The sequence below is a fragment of the Dendrobates tinctorius genome, unplaced genomic scaffold, assembly GCF_039654945.1.
Source record: "Dendrobates tinctorius isolate UK_male_01 unplaced genomic scaffold, ASM3965494v1 ptg000039l, whole genome shotgun sequence".
Classification (NCBI taxonomy): domain Eukaryota; kingdom Metazoa; phylum Chordata; class Amphibia; order Anura; family Dendrobatidae; genus Dendrobates; species Dendrobates tinctorius.
Window position 1 is genome coordinate 51,209,070 of NW_027361707.1, and position 19,202 is coordinate 51,228,271.

Genomic DNA, 19,202 nt, shown 5'->3' on the forward strand with positions numbered 1-19,202 from the left:
GCAACATTTCAATTAAATGCAATAACGGGCGATTAAAAGATCGTATCTGCACCAAAATGGTATCAATAAAAACGTCAGTGCGCAAAAAATATGCCCTCACCCAGCCCCAGAACACAAAAATGGAGACGCTACGGTATAGGAAAATGGCAACTTTTTGTTTTTTTTCCAAACTTTGGATTGTTTTAACACAACTTAAATAAAAAAATAACCTAGACGTGTTTGGTGTCTGTGAACTTGTAATGACCTAGAGAATCATAATGGCAGCTCCGTTTTAGCATTTAGTGAACATGGTATAAAAAAAATCCAAAAAACTATTGTGGAATTGCACTTTATTTTGCAATTTCACCGCATTTTGAATTTTTTTTCCCCGTTGTCTAGTACACGATATGGTAAAATCAATGGTGGCACTCAAAAGTACAACTCCTCACGCAAATAAACAATTCCTTACACGGTCATATTGATGGAAAAATAAAAAAGTTATGGCCGTGAGAAGAAGGGGAACAAAAAATGAAAACGCAAGAACAGAAATACCTCTGGTCCTTATGGGGTTAAAACATTCTCTTTCTCATTATTTTCGCATTTGGCAAATATTAATAATCATGGTAATCCTGATTGACCTTAAACGGGAAAGGTTTATTCTGTTTTCATGTCAGATATTGAGAAAAACATGCACATGTGTCTTTTTATATAGTGTATATAAACTACTGGTTTCAACTGTACATAATAATTAGCCAACAGTACACTCCTATATAAGAGATTGTTTCTCCGTGTTCAGAGTCAAATCGTCTGTCTGCAGAAAGTACAAGAATTTTTTTATTGCATCATAAAACGTTTTTTTTTTTTTTTTTGAACATAGGCAATAATAAATATCAGTATAAAGACAATCAGCCCAGTGGGCCCTGAGGAAGCCCACGCGAAACGCGCTTCGGGCTGTGTGCTTACAGATTCGCCATTTTGATCAGTCTTTTATTAACTGTACCCAGGAATATTATTCCCCCGATCGTCACACTATTTTGTGTTGACCAGAGACTTATTACCTGTGTCCTTTGTCATTAATCATTTTGTCTTTATACTGATATTTTTTAAACATAGGCAATAATAAATGTTTTATGATGCAATACAATTCTTGTGCTTTCTACAGACAGACTATTGGACTCCGTTTCTCAGTAATTCAAACACTTTGAACCCCAAGCCTGGACAACCCCTTTAATCCACAAAGAATACAGATGTGTACAGCCCCATCGTAGTGGGTTCATGTTCTCTGTGTGAGAAATACAGATAAAACGGGAAGCACAATCATGTGAATGGGGCCGTAGGATGTAATTCTCACGCTGCAGATTTTGCTGCAGAAATTTCTGTGGCGCAGAATGGTTTAATGGGAGAATTACAGAATCTTCCACAGCCGCAGGGTGTAAATTCACCGAAATCCTGCAGATTATGGTTAAAGAATCTTCTCGTTGTCACTTCAGGTGGATTATGACAACCACACCCTGTACAAATACGGGAAGACTGGGAGGAAGCAATCGCCTGTCCGCATTTTTACCAATATTTCCCCGGAAAGTATTGTGCTACCGAGCAGTGAGGGCTACAGGTAAAGAGCGATGTATAGCATGTGCTGATGTCTATCTGGGCTTAGAGGACTTGTTCACACACGCAGAAGACTAGAGCGCCGTCTTAGGAAATCGTATTAATGGATGGATGTGATACAGAACTTTTTGCTAATACTTGCTCACATGCTTTACATTTCTAGAACTATTTGGGGGCTTAAAGGGGTTGTTCAATACTTTAAAACACAAGTAATACTCTCCTACCGATCCGATACTGCTCCTATATACTCCGCCATGTGTCCCCGGCTGGTTTACTGGCTTCTTATAGCTGGGCTCATCACATAATCGCTGCAGCCAATCAGTAGTCACTGATTGGCTGCAGTCTTCACATTCTGTATGAGCCGGAGGAGAAACTGTTTCTTTCCATTCAGACGGAATGTAAAGGCTGCAGCTGATCAGGGCTATTGATTGGCTGCAGCAATCAAGTAGTGGAGGAAGAATCATCACTTTTGTGGTAACCGAAATGGAAAAAGGTTCCACAAAATGGTATATCAAATAAAAAATCATTCTTTATTCAGAAATCAGACCAAACAGTAAAAAAGAAAGGTGCTAGACCAAAATTGAAGAGGGACTTAAAGGGAATCTGTCACCCCTTTTTTGAGATATCATATAATATTCAATTGTGTGTCACATAAGGATTCTCTTAGTACTTTTGCTTCCCCCTGACCCCGCACCTTTCATGCATAAATACTGTACCTTGTTTATATTGGTTCAGATGTATGTAAACTGCCGCTGTCTGGTCCGCTGGGCGGGGCTTATTCACCTGCTCCTCCCCCCCGTCTTGCTTTACGCATTTCTTCTTGTGTAGAGCAAGACAGGGAGGGGGGGAGCAGTTGAATAAGCCCCGCCCATCGGACCGGACCGTGGCAGTTTACATACATCTGAACCGATATAAAAAAGGTATTTATGCATGAAACGTGCGGGGTCAGGGGGAAGCAAAAGTACTAAGAATCTTTATGTGACACACAATTGAATGATATTATATATCTCAAAAAAGGGGTGACAGATTCCCTTTAATACTCCATGGGAAAACCCACTATAGCAAAAATTGTATGCTTCAATCACAAAAAGGTGTGTTATGATTGGGTCACCGTGGAGGAAAGCAAAGACCAAGCTAAGCCACAGAAAACCAGAGGGGTTGGTAACTAAGCGGATTGCAGACCCCTGATCCTATCCACACAACTAGCAGTAGCCGTGGAGCGTACCTACGATGATTCTAGACGCCTCGACACAGCCGGAGAACTAAATAAGCCTAAAGCAAGAAAGGGGAAATCTAAACTGCCCCAGAGCAGACCCCAAAGGAATAGACAGCCCCCAAACATGTATTGTCGGTGAGACAAGATGAAAACACAAACGCAGGCAGGAAAATAGACTGAGCAAATGACGGGGCCCACACTGACTAGACAGGACAGGAAAGACACTGTCTGCCATCACGCAAAAAACCCTGCAAAAAATGCCCAACACGTCTGATAGAAAAAATACTGAAGTCACTAGACTTCGTCCACTATATCAGCACTCTGGTATATTCTCAAAACAGAGCAAAGAGTGGCCAATCTAATAAGGGACAAAAACAAACTGGCACAAACAGTAACATAAGGATGGAAATTCAGCACAGCCCCAGCGGGGGCTGGCGGACCACACAAAACTGAAATAGACAAAACCAAATCAAATGTGAACAATAGCAAAAGAACACTTAGCTTGAGCATACAGGGACTGAGCTGGAAACTAAGACCTCAGGAGGCAGAAAAAAAATCACCAGCAGGGATAGAGGGAGTCGTCTGTCTGAAATCCAGTCGTCCTCCTCATTATCAGGTGGCAGGCCTCTGTCAATTAGATCAGCTACATTACCTCCTGTAACCACCAGAGGGAGCCCGGAAAGAGAATTCGTGACCCCTCTGTCAATACAACCATCTCCACTACCTTCACAAGCAACCAGAGGTAGGCCAGAAAGTGAATTCACAACAGAGGCGCCTCCGTAAGAAGCAGTGCGAAACGTGCGTCGGGGCAGAGGGACGTCCAGGGATCTCCACCAGCATTTACTGGTAGGTAACAGAGGCTAGTGCCCTTACACTTTTTCCACCTTTGCACATTTATTAGCGTCATTAGGAGGATGTTTAGGGAGTTCAGCTGCACACCAGTCACTTTAAGCTATGAGCTAAATATGCCTGAGGGTAGTTTTTTGCAATAGGAGGACAGGATAAATGCTTTCTTTCCCAATATGTTGTTTTTGTGCGCATTTCTGTGTTATGGGTTTTGTGATTGACGCATACAATTTTTGCTGTAGTGGGTTTTCCCATGGAGTATTAAGTCCCTCTTCAATTTTGGTCTAGCACCTTTCTTTTTACTGTTTGGTCTGATTTGTGAATAAAGAATGATTTTTTTTAATTGCTATACCATTTTGTGGAACCTTTTTCCATTTCAATTACCACAAAAGTGATGATATAGTTGTGCTGTGGTATATTGCCCTGTATTGGGGACAAATAATTGGGCAATTTTCTGTGATTATACTGGAGGAAGAAGCCAGTAGACTTGTGGGGGAGGGACACAGTGTGGACTATGGAGGTGCAGTACGGTCCAGTATAGAAGTATTATGTTTTTGTGTTTTAGCTTTTTTTTCCTTTTATTAATTTATCCACTCCCTTATTGATTTTTCTTGGCTGCCTCATTGTCCTCTTGCTTTATATTCAGTCTATAGTTACGTCACATTGCATTTTTTTTGTGCCTCCTTTGTTTGTTCTTCAAACTGTATTATGCTCTGGATGCGGCATTTTTGTGGCTGTTTTTCTTTTATGTTTTTTTAAAAATGCGATGTGTTGGAAAAAATACTTGAAACAACATTTAGAATTTGTGTTGAGAAAATGCTGAAAAAAAACATTTTTGATGCAGCTCTGAAGGATTTGTAGATTTTTGCAACCATTTATGCGAGACCAATTCATTTAAAATGGAACAAATGAAACGGTGTTCACTTTAATATTTTTAAAACAAAATAATTTGTAACCAAAAAGGTTTTATTTCTCCTGTAAGGTGTCTGCAGCTCCTATGAAGACTTATGTTTCTTCTTGTCTCCATTATTGCAGACTGCGACACCTATAGAGTGGGGAAAAAAGTAGCCACCAATTGTGCAAGATCTCCCACTTAAAAAGATGAGAGAGGCCTGTAATTGACATCATAGGGAGACCACAACTATGAGAGTCAAAATGAGAAAACAAATCCAGAAAATCACCTTGTCTGATTTGGCAAGATTTATTTTTCAAATTATGGTGGAAAATAAGTATTTGGTCACCTAAAAACATGCAAGATTTCTGGCTCTCACAGACCTGTAACTTCTTCTTTAAGAGGTTCCTCTGTCCTCCACTCATTACCTGTAGTAGTGGCACCTGTTTGAACTTGTTATCAGTATAAAAGACACCTGTCCACAACCTCAAACAGTCACACTCCAAACTCCACTATGGTGAAAACCAAAGAGCTGTTGAAGGACACCAGAAACAATTGTAGCCCTGCACCAGGCTGGGAAGACTGAATCTGCAATAGGCAAGCAGCTTGGTGTGATGAAATCAACTGTGGGAGCAATAATAAGAAATTGGAAGACATACAAGACCACTGATAATGTCCCTCGATCTGGGGCTCCATGCAAGATCTCAGCCCGTGCGGTCAAAATGATCACAAGAACGGTGAGCAAAAATCACAGTGGGGGACCTAGTGAATGACCTGCATAGAGCTGGGACCACCGTAACAGTCTACCATCAGTAACACACTACGCCGCCAGGGACTCAGATCCTGCAGTCCCAGACATGTCCCCCTGTTTGAGCCAGTACATGTCCGGGCCCGTCTTAAGTTTGATAGAGAGCATTTGGATTATCCAGAAGAGAATTAAGAGACTGTCATATGGTCTGATGAAACCAAAGTAGAACTGTTTTGTAGAAACAAATAACTCATCGTGTTTGGAGGAGACAATGCTGAGTTGCATCCAAAGAACACCATACCTACTGTGAAGCATGAGGGTAGCAACATCATGCTTTGGGGCTGTTTCTCTGCAAAGGGACCAGGATGACTGATCCGTGTATATGAATGAATGGGGCCATGTGTCGTGAGATTTTGAGTGCAAACCTCCTTCCCTCAGCAAGGGCATTGAAGATGAAATGTGGATGGGTCTTTCAGCATGATAATGATCCCAAGCACACTGCCTGGGCAATGAAGGAGTGGCTTCATAAGAAACATATGAAGGTCCTGGAGTGGTCTAGCCAGTCTCCAGATCTCAACACCATAGAAAACCTTTGGAGGGATATGAAAGTCTGTGTTGCCCAGTGACAGGCCCGAAACATCACTGCTCCAGAGGAGATCTGCATGGAGGAATGGGCCAACATACCACCAACAGTGTGTGCCAACCTTGTGAAGACTTGCAGAAAATGTTTGGCCTCTGTCATTGCCAACAAAGGATATATAACAAAATATTGAGATGAACTTTTGTTAATAACCAAATACTTATTTTCCACCATAATTTGAAAAATAAATCTCGCCAAATCAGACAAGTTGATTTTCTGGATGTTATATATATATATATTCAAAAAACTATATATATTATTATTTCTTCATATATATTCACAAAATCATTACTTGCAAGTATATAATTTTTTTTTCTCGCACTTGTTAGGTTCTGCGCAGTCTGCAGGAGATACGTGTCTTCCGAAAACAAGCATTGTGAAATCTGCAATTTGTGCCCCTCAAAGGTAATGCTCTTTATTTTCGGAACTAGACCTGCACAGGCATCTAGAGAGCCTCTCACTTGTTTTAAGGTTGTGACTTTTTGTCATGTCTGAAGATCGTGTAGATGCAGTAATGAAAACTTCTGTAGTTCTGAACCTATTTGTTAGTTTTCAAGATCTCTGCTTGCAGTTATGGAATAGAAGTTTCAGCGCTTGCTTCTAAAAAGCTTTCCTGGTTATGTGGTGATCTCACAGGTCTAGGGCTCTTCTAACCTTACCATAACTGCCTTTTTCTTTATACACATTAGACTAACGTTGGCCAAACCCACCAATGTTTTAATGCTTAGGGGCCACATTCTAATGTGTATGGGGGGCCCACCAACTCTTCACCGACAGGCGATTTCAGGATGCTAAGAATCCGGCATGTCCTATTCCAGACTGCTGAACCTTTGGTCTCTAAGAGATAAAATGTCTGGTAGCGTCAGTTTCGTAGAGAACACAGGAGCACTCTGCAGAGTGAGCAATTGTCTGTAAATCGGTTCCATTCCTCTGAATGGGATTGTTTTGGAGGCAAACACGTGGATTTCTGCAAGTCCACATTTAGATGAATGAGTAAATGGAGCGACAGTCGAGTATGCACATTTCTGGTATGTTCAAGACGGAGCGGTGCAGAGCCCCAATCTCCTGTATTGGTTGTGGTCCCAGCAGTTGGACCCTCAGCGTTCTGTACCTGTCTATATCAGCAGTCTAAAATGTATTGAGGGGCTTTAATCCCTATCCAGGATTTGTGCACTCTACATAGAAATCCTGAATTAAATTCTCCCCTCCAGAAAATGATATGCATCCCCATGTAAATGTAATTATTTCCTTATAGGATGGCCGAGCGTGGAAACACTGTCTTCTGTGTCGTAAATGTGTGAAGCCATGTAAGTACCAAGCTAGCATTTCCTTCTGTTCAGTTGCAAAAAGAAAAGAAAGAAGTAATTAAACTTTGTGTTCTAGTTTACACTGTTTTCTTTTTAGTAATTGCTTCCTTACAATCCTTCATACATGTTGTCATCTAGATGGAGGGATTGGGTGCAACCTGGAATTAGGCCCAAGGAATCATATGCAAATATATGCCGTCAGATACAAAAGCTATAAATAATTATCATGAGATGGCACAGCTCATTAACATACATGGGCACAGCCCTTACACAAATAAATAGATTAGCTTCCAGTTGGATTCACTATTCTGTGGTTGTATTACTTTGTCAGCAAACTGTGCTTCTACAGCATGCTATAGCTCGCCAGACATCGGGCTCAGAGAGACGATCAGGATGGTTCCTGAGCTAAATAAGGCGGCCCAGGAGTAGGGCTGGCCCAGGAGTAGGGCTGGCCCAGGAGTAGGGCTGGCTCAGGAGTAGGGCTGGCCCAGGAGTAGGGCTGGCCCAGGAGTAGGGCTGGCCCAGGAGTAGGGCTGGCTCAGGAGTAGGGCTGGCTCAGGAGTAGGGCTGGCCCAGGAGTAGGGCTGGCTCAGGAGTAGGGCTGGCTCAAGAGTAGGGCGGCTCAGGAGTAGGGTGGTCCATGAAGAAGATCCCTGTAGCTAATATTGAAGGTCACAAGGTTTTTTTACTTGTTCTCTCTTCCCCCTCCATCCACTAAGGATTTGCCTCCATGTTGTAATCCCTGAGCTAAAAGAAAGCAGTCAGGTGCTAGGAAGACAAAGTGTGTGTCTTCCCTGCGTTTTTTTTTTTATATTGGAGACTGTATGCTAGCACCCACCATTAAGCGATTTGCCTCCATGCTATAAATCATTAGCTAAAAGGAAGCAGTTGAAGGATAGGAAGACGGTGTGTGTCTTCCATGCATTTGTCTGTATGACAAGGGTTCCCAAACTTTGTTACCTTGTGTGCCCCATTCAGCTCTAACAGGTGGCTATGAGCCATATGTTGTGCCCCTCTTAAGGTTATGAAGTCCCAAGTGCACTCTTATAAATTAATGATAGCTCGATTTGCCTCCTTAAAAAGTAATGGTGCCCTATGTAAGCTAATAGTGACCAAAGCCCTCCTTCATGAAGTAATAATGCCCTGAGTGCCCCCTTATATATTAAAAATGTCCCCTATGGATGCTGATACCATTGAGAGAGACATTCCCCTGAGCAGACTGCCACCATCCACTGGTTGGAACCCCGGCTCTCTAGCTTACTGTACTGTACACTATCCAATTTAGTCTCCCAGGCCGTCCTACCTCCATTTATTGGTTCACAAGGGATTTCCATACAAATGTGCATTACATCAGAATGCAGACGGCTTGTATGTGTTTGCGAGCATGTCAACGTGATTGTCATTCATTCAAGATTGCAAATATTTGAAAACTTTTCAGCAAAACTGTACAAGGGTTTAATCTGGAGCATGAAAATTGTTCTTTTGAAATAATGTCTGTCTATATGTGTATGTAAGTTTGGGCGCCTCTGGTCAAAATTCATGTTGTTGTGAACAGTTAAGCAAGTTGAAGATGAAATGTCCTCCGAAAGGCCTAAAGTTACAGATGACTCATTTCCTTCGTATGTTAGGCAAATATATATATGTGTGTGTGTATATATATATATATATATATATATATATATATATATATATATATATATATATATATACACTGCTGAAAAAAATAAAGGGAACACTTAGACAACAGAATATAACTCCAAGTAAATCAATCTCCTGTGACATCAAACTGTCCACTTAGGAATCAACACTGATTGACAATCAATTTCACATGCTGTTGTGCAAATGGAATAGACAACAGATGGAAATTATTGGCAATTATCAAGACACCCTCAATAAAGGAGTGGTTCTGCAGGTGGGGACCACAGACCACATCTCCGTACCAATACTTTCTGGCTGATGTTTTGGTCACTTTTGAATGTTGGTTGTGCTTTCACACTCGTGGTAGCATGAGACGGACTCTACAACCCACACAAGTGGCTCAGGTAGTGCAGCTCATCCATAATGGCACATCAGTGCGAGCTGTGGCAAGAAGGTTTGCTGTGTCTGTCAGTGTAATGTCCAGAGGCTGGAGGCACTACCAGGAGACAGGCCAGTACACCAGGGGACGTGGAAGGGGCAGTAGGAGGGCAGCAACCCAGCAGCAGGACCGCTACCTCAGCCTTTGTGAAAAAAGGAACAGGAGGAGCACTGCCAGAGCCCTGTAAAATGACCTCCAGCAGGCCACAAATGTGCATGTGTCTGCACAAACTGTTAGAAACCGACTCCATGAGGATGGTCTGGGTGACCGACGTCCACAGATGGGGGTTGTGTTCACAGCCCAACATCGTGCAGGATGCTTGGCATCTGCTACAGAACACCATGATTGGCAAATTTGCCACTGGCACCCTGTGCTCTTCACAGATGAAAGCAGGTTCACACTGAGCACATGTGAAAGAGTCTGGAGACGCCGTGGAGAGCGATCTGCTGCCTGCAACATCCTTCAGCATGGCCAGTTTGGCAGTGGGTTAGTAATAGTGTGGGATGGAATTTCTTTGGAGGGCTGCACAGCCCTCCATGTACTTGACAGAGGTAGTCTGACTGCCATTCGGTACCAAGATCCTCACACCCCTTGTGAGACCATATGCTGGTGTGGTTGGCCCTGGGTTCCTCCTAATGCAGGGCAATGCCAGACCTCACATGGCTGGAGTGTGTCAGCGATTCCTGCAAGATGAAGGCATTGAAGCTATGGACTGGCGCGCCCGTTCCCGAGACCTGAATCTGATTGAGCACATCTGGGACATCATGTAAAAAAGCTGAAGCTGAAAAGAGCATGGGTTCTACAAGTGGATAATGATCCTACACACATGTCAAAATCCACAATAGACGACCAAAAGGCGTGAGCTGAAGGTTTTACAATGGCCCTCACAGTTCCCTGATCTGAGCATCATTGAAAATCTGTGGCTAGACGTCAAAATAACAGAGAATGCAAGAAGACCCAAGAATCTCACAGAACTGGAAGAATTTTCCAAAAAAGAATGGATTAAAATCCCGCACAATAAGACTCTTGTCTGGCTACAAAAAGTGTTTACAAGCTGTGATACTTTCTAAAGGGGTGCTACTAGGTACTAGCCATGCAGGGTGCCCAAACTTTTGCATCAGCTCATTTTTCTTTATGTAATTTTTTAAAATGAAAAGTTGATATATATAATTTTTGTTTTTTTCTAAAATACAAAAGAAATGTCATCTTTATCTTTAGGCCTTTTAGAGATCATTTCATTTTCAACTTGCCTAATTGTTCACAACAAGAGTAATTTTAACCGGGGGTGCCAAGACTTTTACATGCCAGTGTATGTAAATACATCTGAGCATCTACTAATTTACTGTTGGCTTTTTTTCACAGCGTGGATTCATTGTTCTTCTTGTGACCGTTGTGCTCTTGAAAACCATTCCTGCGGCCGTGCTGTGGAAGGCTGCTTTCAGTGTGGAGACAAAGGCCACAAACGCAACAGCTGTCCTCGTCGTCATGTCACTGGCGCCCACAAAAAGTGAGTTATAATACCAATAAATGGGTTGTCCAGGTTTGGCACGAATGTCTGCCATCAATCTGAGTGCAGGCTTAAGAATCCTCACAGCACACGCTGTCAGGATTCTCCAGGCGGTCGTGTGACTGCAAGTATGCGCTGTGCATGCTCCTGGCCACATTTCAACGAGATGTGTCCAGACGCTCCCAACTCTCGTATTGAGTGAGGCTGCGCATGTCTAGCCAGAACTTGCCTGGGAGTATGCATAGCGCATACTTACAGTCACATGACTCCCGACATCGGAGAATCCTGACAGCGCGCTGTGCATGCTGTGAGGATTCACAAGTCTGACGTCACATAGAGTGGTGGCGGACTTTTGTGCCAAACGTGGACAGCCCCTTTAATGAGTAACCATCCTTTTAATTTTTATTTCATAAATTGATAATGCCCATAGTAATAATTCAATAGTTACAGGAGGAGTGAAGTTTCTGTTCGAAAGCTTACAATCTAAAATTAAATGGAAGGGGGGACACAATAGGTAAACAGTGCTTGTCATGTACAGTCCAGCCTTCATTATAATAAATAGGGGTTATGCTATAAACTGCACAATTCGGTCACCAACCTGTATCTAAGCAGTGTGAGACAGTGACTGGCATTGTTGTAAGTGGCTGGTATGTGTCACAGAGGAGGAGCTTCTCTGCGCTGTAAGCCTGAAATGTTGCTCTGGGACCTGTAGTTCCTTGAGCGTTGTTCTTGTTTTTACTAGGGGGTTTACAGAATTAGCCAGAGAGCTGGGCGGGACTGACTAACCACACACACCTCCCACCTATGGGGGTGGTTACAGCTATATTATGTGACCATGATTTGGGTCACATGGTCGGTCTAGGTTGTAAGGTCCTGTATGAGGTCAGGCTTGTGTGCTGGAAGGTCCTATGAGTGGTCGGACTTCCTGAAGAGCACATTGAGAGGCCATGTACCTGGAAGACTGTGTGTTGAAAGGTCCTATGAGTGGACGGACTTCCTGAATAGCACATGGAGAGGCCGTGTACCCAGATGGTCTCTGTGTTGGGAGGTTCCACGTGGCGACTGGATTCCTGAAGAGCACAGGGTGAGACCATATGTGCAGAGTCTGTGACGGCACTGCGTTGGGGAAGCTACCGACCTTCTGAGGGTCTGGAACTGTCAGGAGTGCCCTGGTCGCAAGAATGGTGATCCCAGTAAGACAGCTTCCCTGGGAGAGAGATATTAAATAGAAAATGGTAGCACACCATTTTCTATTTAATATGTAAGTTGCCTTTTGGTATGCACCTATTCAGACTAGTTCTAGATGTGCTGTCAGTTTTTTCTATTACTTGTATACTGGTTTTCTGACTGAGCACTCCGCCCTTCATCAAGTGGTGATTTTCACATTCAATCACATGTTTGGTTCCTATCGGCCTATATATACAGGCTTTATCATGTTACTAGCCAGAGGTCAGTTCACACCAGGCAGTCAGTATAGGGACCCATTCAATCTGAGATCACCTTGTCGTTGGTGAATGGGCTCACATCTTTTGGCCAAATTTTGTGCTAAGTATCTCATATGTTTTTCTAGATAACAAAAGCCATTATGCTATTCATGTTTCACTTATTTCATATTTGATATGCCTTACAAAAGCCACTATGAAATGTATTACAAAAGCCGTTTTGCTATTCGTATTTCACATATTTCATATTTGGTGTGCTACCATTTTCTATTTAATATGTAAGTTGGCTTTTGGTATGCACCTATTCAGACTAGTTCTAGATGTGCTGTCAGTTTTTTCTATTACTTCTCTGGGAGAGAGGACTGACAAGGAGTCAGTGTGTGGAGCAGGAGCTCCTGTAAGGTAACTCCAGACAAGGGGGTTATGGTAACGGGAGACAAGTTAATGCTATTGGAGCAGACGTTAGTGCCTATTATGTTCCGTGGACATTAAGAACTGTTTGGCGTGCTGTCGCCCACGGTAACTGGACAGTGGGAAGTCTGGCGTGTTTAGCGACTATGATGTAAAGCCATGTTCTAGGAAGTACTATGGACTGTGTAAGGCTTGTGATATGTAACATGGCCTACGGTGTGGTTTATGATGTCTAAGCGAGTATCCCCCAACACATGCGCTGCCTTACAGCAGTTAATCTGTGTTATTGGGGGTATGGAAAATGTGGAGGCAGATGACTAAAAGGGGACAGATTCCGAGGAAATAATAGAAGTGGGAGCATGAAAGCGTTGATTAGTGAAGTGAGGTGATAAAGCCTGTCCAGAAGAGATGTGTTTTTAAAATGTAGAGGCTAGGTATTAATCAGAGATTCTGGGGGTAGTGCATTCCAGAAAACTGGTACAGCACGAGAAAAGTCCTGGAGTCAGAAGTGGGAGTTTTCGATTATGGAGGATATTAGTCTGAAAATAAAATGAAAATAAGAAACTTTGTAATATATCTTATCAGAGAAATCTGCTTCTTTCTCTTCCTGGACTAATTATTCATTCTTAAGTCATGGGTAAAATATTGAATTCAGCAGATTTTCTCTTCACTGAAATAGGCAAGGACAGTTGGTGTTTTTTAAAATTCTCTGGAAGGAGGAGCTGGAGACCGACACAGACCTTCTGCTGCAGGGTCTGAGACAGTTACAGTTCTCCATAGAACTTTTTGAGCACCAACTGCCATCTATTTCTTAATTCAGAATTTTGAGAATAAAAGATCAGTTTAGGAGGAGAACGAAGCAGAAATCTCTAAGATATATTACAAAGCTTCTCATTTTATCATGTACTTTTTTGTACTGTTGAAATATGTAAAAAAACATAAATCATACCGTTGGTTATGCTTTAAAAATGTTGGCTATATTTTACTGTTTATTACATAAATAGAAAAAACACTTGTTGGGGGCTGTGAAATGTTAGCTGGCAAGTGAACAATCACTTCTTTAGGCTGAAGTGTTCTAAGCAGGATAAATGGGCAAGATTAAACATGGGAGGGATTTTGTAAAGGGCCAAACGATGGTTGAAGGAACAGAAGAGGCAAGAGGAACCTTACCCAGTATTAGGCAGATAGTTGTGGGGTGCAGTCAGACTGCCAGATAATGGACGACGATCAAATCGCGTTATACGGACTGGCCGGCGGCTCACCTGACCTGAACGTGACAGCTCCATTGAAGTATAAGTGCATCTCACAAAATTAGAATATCATGAAAAAGTTAATTTATTTCTTCAATAAAAAAAGTGAAACTCCTATATTATATAGAATCATTACAGAGTGATCTATTTCACGTGTTTATTTCTGTGAATGTTGATGATTATGGCTACAGCCAATGAAAACCCAAAAGTCATTATCTCAGTAAATTAGAATACTTTATAACACCAGCTTGGAAAATGATTTTAAAATCTGAAATGTTGGCCTACTGAAATGTATGTTCAGTAAGTGCACTCAATACTTGGTCGGGGCTCCTTTTGCATCAATTACTGCATCAATGCGGCGTGGCATGGAGGCGATCAGGCTGTGGCACTGCTGAGGGGTTATGGAAGCCCAGGTTGCTTTGATAGCAGCCTTCAGCTCGTCTGCATTGTTGGGTCTGATGTCCCTCATCTTCCTCTTGACAATACCCCATAGATTCTCTTGGGGTTAAGGTCAGGTGAGTTTTCTGGCCAATCAAGCACAGTGATACTGTTGTTTGTAAACCAGGTATTGGTACTTTTGGCAGTGTGGACAGATGCCAAGTCCTGCTGGAGGATTCATTTTCCTTCTCCAAAAAACTTGTCAGCAGAGTGAAGCATGAAGTGCGCTAAAATGTCCTGGTAGATGGCTGCGCTGACTTTGGTCTTGATAACACACAGTGGACCTACACCAGCAGGTGACATGGCTCCCCAAACCATCACTGATTGTGGAAACTTCACACTAGACCACAAGCTGCTTGGATTGTGGCCTCTCCACTCTTCCTCCAGACTCTGGGATCTTGATTTCCAAATGAAATGCAAAATTTACTTTCATCTGAAAACAACACCTTGGAGCATTGAGCCAGTTTCTCCTTGACCCAGGTATGAAGCTTCTGGGTCCACTCCTTGTGAATCTCCCACAAATTTTTGAATGATCAGCAGTCTTCCCCATGATTGTGGAACCACAGTCTAAGGGACCTTTTTAAACACTTAGGAAGCCTTTGCGGGTGTTTTTTTTTCTAGTTTACTGAGATCATGACTTTTGGGTTTTCATTGGCTGTAAGACATAATCATCAACATTAACAGAAATAAATACTTGAAATAGATCACTCTCTTTGTAATGACTATATGAGTTTCACTTTCTGTATTGAAGAACTGAAATCAATTAATGTTTTGATGATGATCTAATTTTGTGAGAAACACCTGTACATGCTCTCACTTTTGGGTCAGGAGAGCCGCCGGCCAGTCCGAGCATTGCGATGTGATGGTCGTCTATGTTACACGGCTGACTGAATGCACCCTTAATGTTATGGCTGCTCAGTAGAGAGCATTGTGTATGTCCTTTCAGTGTTGGATATACAGTGCCTTGCGAAAGTATTCGGCCCCCTGGAACTTTTCAACATTTTCCCACATGTCATGCTTCAAACATAAAGATAACAAATGTAAATTTTTTGGTGAAGAATCAACAAGTGGGACACAATTGTGAAGTTGAACGAAATTTATTGGTTATTTTAAATTTTTGTGGAAATTCAAAAACTGAAAAGTGGGGCGTGCAATATTATGCAACTTAACACTTTTGTGTGCCTCCTTTTGCTGCGATTACAACTGCAAGTCGCTTGGGGTATGTCTCTATCAGTTTTGTACATTGAGAGACTGAAATTCTTGCTCATTCTTCCTTGGCAAACAGCTCGAGCTCAGTGAGGTTTGATGGAGATCGTATGTGAACAGCAGTTTTCAGCTCTTTCCATAGATTCTCGATTGGATTCTGGTCTGGAGTTTGACTTGGCCATTCTAGCACCTGGATACGTTTATTTGTGAACCATTCCACTGTAGATTTTGCTTTATGTTTGGGATCATTTTCTTGTTGGAAGACAAATCTCCGTCCCAGTCTCAAGTCTTTTGCAGACTCCAACAGGTTTTCTTCAACAATGGTCCTGTGTTTGGCTCCATCCATCTTCCCATCAATTGTAACCATCTTCCCTGTCCCTGCTGAAGAAAAGCAGGCCCAAACCATGATGCTGCCACCACCATGTTTGACATTGGGGATGGTGTGTTCAGGGTGATGAGCTGTGTTGCCTTTACACCAAACATAACATTTGACATTGCTGCCATAAAGTTTGATTTTGGTTTCATCTGACCAAAGCACATTCTTCCACATGTTTGGTGTGTCTCCCAGGTGGCTTGTGCAAACATTAAACAACACTTTTTATGGATATCTTTGAGAAATGGCTTTCTTCTTGCCACTCTTCCATAAAGGCCAGATTTGTGCAGTGTACGACTGATTGTTGTCCTATGGACAGACTGTCCCACCTCAGCTGTAGAGCTCTGCAGTCCATCCAGAGTGATCATGGGCCTCTTGGCTGCATCTCTGATCAGTCTTCTCCTAGTTTGAGATGAAAGTTTAGAGGGACGGCCGGATCTTGGTAGATTTGCAGTGGTATGATACTCCTTCCATTTCAATATGACCGCTTGCACAGTGCTCCTTGGGATGTTTAAAGTTTTGGAAATCATTTTGTATCCAAATCTGGCTTTAAACTTCTCCACAACAGTATCACGGACCTGCCTGTTGTGTTCCTTGGTCTTCATGAAGCTCTCTGTGCTTCAAACAGAACCCTGAGACTATCACAGAGCAGGTGCATTTATACAGAGACTTGATTACACACAGGTGGATTATATTTATCATCATTAGTCATTTAGGACAACATTGGATCATTCAGAGATCCACAATGAACTTCTGGAGTGAGTTTGCTGCACTGAAAGTAAAGGGGCCGAATAATATTGCACGCCCCACTTTTCAGTTTTTGAATTTCCACAAAAATTTAAAATAACCAATACATTTCGTTCAACTTCACAATTGTGTCCAACTTGTTGATTCTTCACCAAAAATTTACATTTGGTATCTTTATGTTTGAAGCATGATATGTGGGAAAAGTTTGAATAGTTCTAGGTGGCCGAATACTTCCGCAATGCACTATACAAAAACTCTAATAAAATTCTGTCACTTTCTATCAGACAGCAAAATTCGAGCAAAAGAAATCTAAACATAAAAGGAAAGAAAGCATCACAAATTCCTGCAAGCTGGAAGAATAAAAAGAGACAAAGGACGAAAAAGAAGAAACCTGCGTCCTGAGTGCAATATGTTCTCTTATATAACATCAGTCACAGTCTGTCCTTATTTAGGAGTTTCTACTGTTTTTTTTTTTTTTTTTGTTCCTTTTCTGTTTGAAGATTTTTAATATTTTACTTGTGATTTGTAACTAATAAACCGTCTCCCCGCTCTTCTGTCCTGTGACTCAGCACTAGTGATGAGCGAGTATACTCTTGCTCGGGTTTTTCTGAGCATGCTCGGGTGTCCTCCGAGTATTTTGGCATGCTCAGAGATTTTTTTCGTTGTCTTATCTGCATGATTTGTGACTTGTAGACAGGCTGCATACATGTGGAAATTCCCTAACAAACAGGCATTCAACACATGTATTCAGGCTGTCTAGCAGTCGCAAATCATGCAGATGAGACGTCGAAAACTAAATCTCCGAGCACGCCAAATTACTCGGAGGACACCCAAGCATGCTCGGAAAAAGTCATCACTACTCAGAACCTGAAACATCTATGACTTTATACACATGGGTTTAGCACACTTCTAACAGGGCACTGTTAAATGACAAGTACTGAAGTCACATATTCAGCTGAGTGTAGTCCCATTCTGCCAACATGTGAGGAGGGGCTCTATGGACCATGACTGGCTCATGTGAAGAAATGCTGGCGAGGGAACAATCATTAGAAGCAGGAAAAATCTGCGTGTCTTAGGATATGAGCAACCTTGACAAGGACTAAATGACTGGGTCAGAAATCCTCCAAAACATCAGATCTTGTGGTGTTCCTGTTATATATTGGCTGCACCTGCCGAGGAGGGACAACTATGAACGGGTAGCCGGGTCATTTATGTCTAATGCTCATTGATGCGCATAAGTATTGTGTCACCTACACATCACACCTGTAGGAGCTTTTTGACATTCTAGATTATTAATAAGGAGTCTGTTCCACCTTCTTAGCCTCCTCACTTCTAGCAAGGCTTTCTGTAAAATTTTGGAGCTGTGTGAATTTTTGCCCATTCATCCAAAAAGAGCAATTTGTGAGGTCAAATGCTGATGTTGGGGAGAGGCCGGGCTCACAATCTTTGTTCTTGTTCATCCCAAAGGTGTTGGATGTGGTTGATGTTGTGTCTCATGTTCTTCAACACCAAACTCCACCATCCATGACTCTTGAACCTTGCTTTATGCAATGGAACAATGTCATTGAGAACGAAAAAAAAAGGACCTTCCTCAAACTGTTCCCCCAAAGATGAAAGTATAAAATGATTCAGTAAGTCTTAGATCTAGGCCAAAAAAATAAAAAAATTGTATGGCATTATTCCTCCTCCACCAAACTATACAGCTGGCACAATGCATTTAGGCAGGTCTCAAGTGTGATCCACCACTCCACAGAACATATTTCCACTAATACAGAGTCCAGTTGCTGCTGCTTTACACCACTCCATCCGACACTTGGCATTGTGATTGGTGATGTAAGAGTTGCATGCAGCTGCTCGGCCATGTGAACTCTTTCGATGTGTTCTCAGCGCACAATTTCTGCTGATTATGATCTCAGGAGCTTTCAATCCCTTAAGTTACTGAGTCAATAGAGCATCGGTGATTTTTATGCACGATGTGTCTCCGTAATCAGTGAACCTGAAAGCTACCCCAAGTCCTTAAAGGGGAATGCAATGGATGGGGTCTATCTTTCTTGCGTAGTAAGGTCAATAGTGTAGTTAACACTGTATGGAGACCTGCTTGACATCTACGTTTAGGGTTTGTGTTTTTCTATTCTGTTACAATGGTGTTTTTCAGATTTCTGTCATGCTGTCCCTCACGTCACATGTTGCGCTACTTTTTATGGTAAAGACGATTACTTCTACCTCTGAGGCTCCAATGCAGATGTAAATGGAGCCTTTAGAAGTTATCTGTGGTCAGGTTTGCTAATAAAGTGATAAATGCCCTTTATCTAATCTGTCTTCACTATCTTATTTGATGTAACTTCAATAGCTGCAATAAAAAGACCAAAAGTTGGCATACGGTGGACTGATCGTAACACAATATTCAATGATATTACTCTAGGAACATTTCCAAGATATGTCTTCCAAAGAAAGCTTTGCATGATATTAACCCTTAACCTAGAGAATTAAACAGCACAAAGATGGCAAAGATGAT

The 19,202-nt window shown here is 42.1% G+C and overlaps 1 protein-coding gene across 4 annotated transcripts in view; it reads left to right on the forward strand.

Moving 5' to 3' along the window:
* The window catches only part of ZCCHC4 (zinc finger CCHC-type containing 4), a 32,595-nt gene extending 13,600 nt beyond the window's left edge, over positions 1 to 18,995 (forward strand). For all 4 annotated transcript variants that reach the window (XM_073574694.1, XM_073574695.1, XM_073574696.1 and 1 more), the window contains 5 exons: positions 1,470 to 1,591; positions 6,259 to 6,334; positions 7,185 to 7,236; positions 10,676 to 10,820; positions 16,972 to 18,995. In XM_073574694.1, coding sequence (XP_073430795.1) covers positions 1,470 to 1,591; positions 6,259 to 6,334; positions 7,185 to 7,236; positions 10,676 to 10,820; positions 16,972 to 17,089 — 513 coding nt within the window. In that variant the 3' untranslated portion in view covers positions 17,090 to 18,995. The remainder of the gene's footprint in view (positions 1 to 1,469; positions 1,592 to 6,258; positions 6,335 to 7,184; positions 7,237 to 10,675; positions 10,821 to 16,971) is intronic.
* Positions 18,996 to 19,202: the final 207 nt, after the last annotated feature.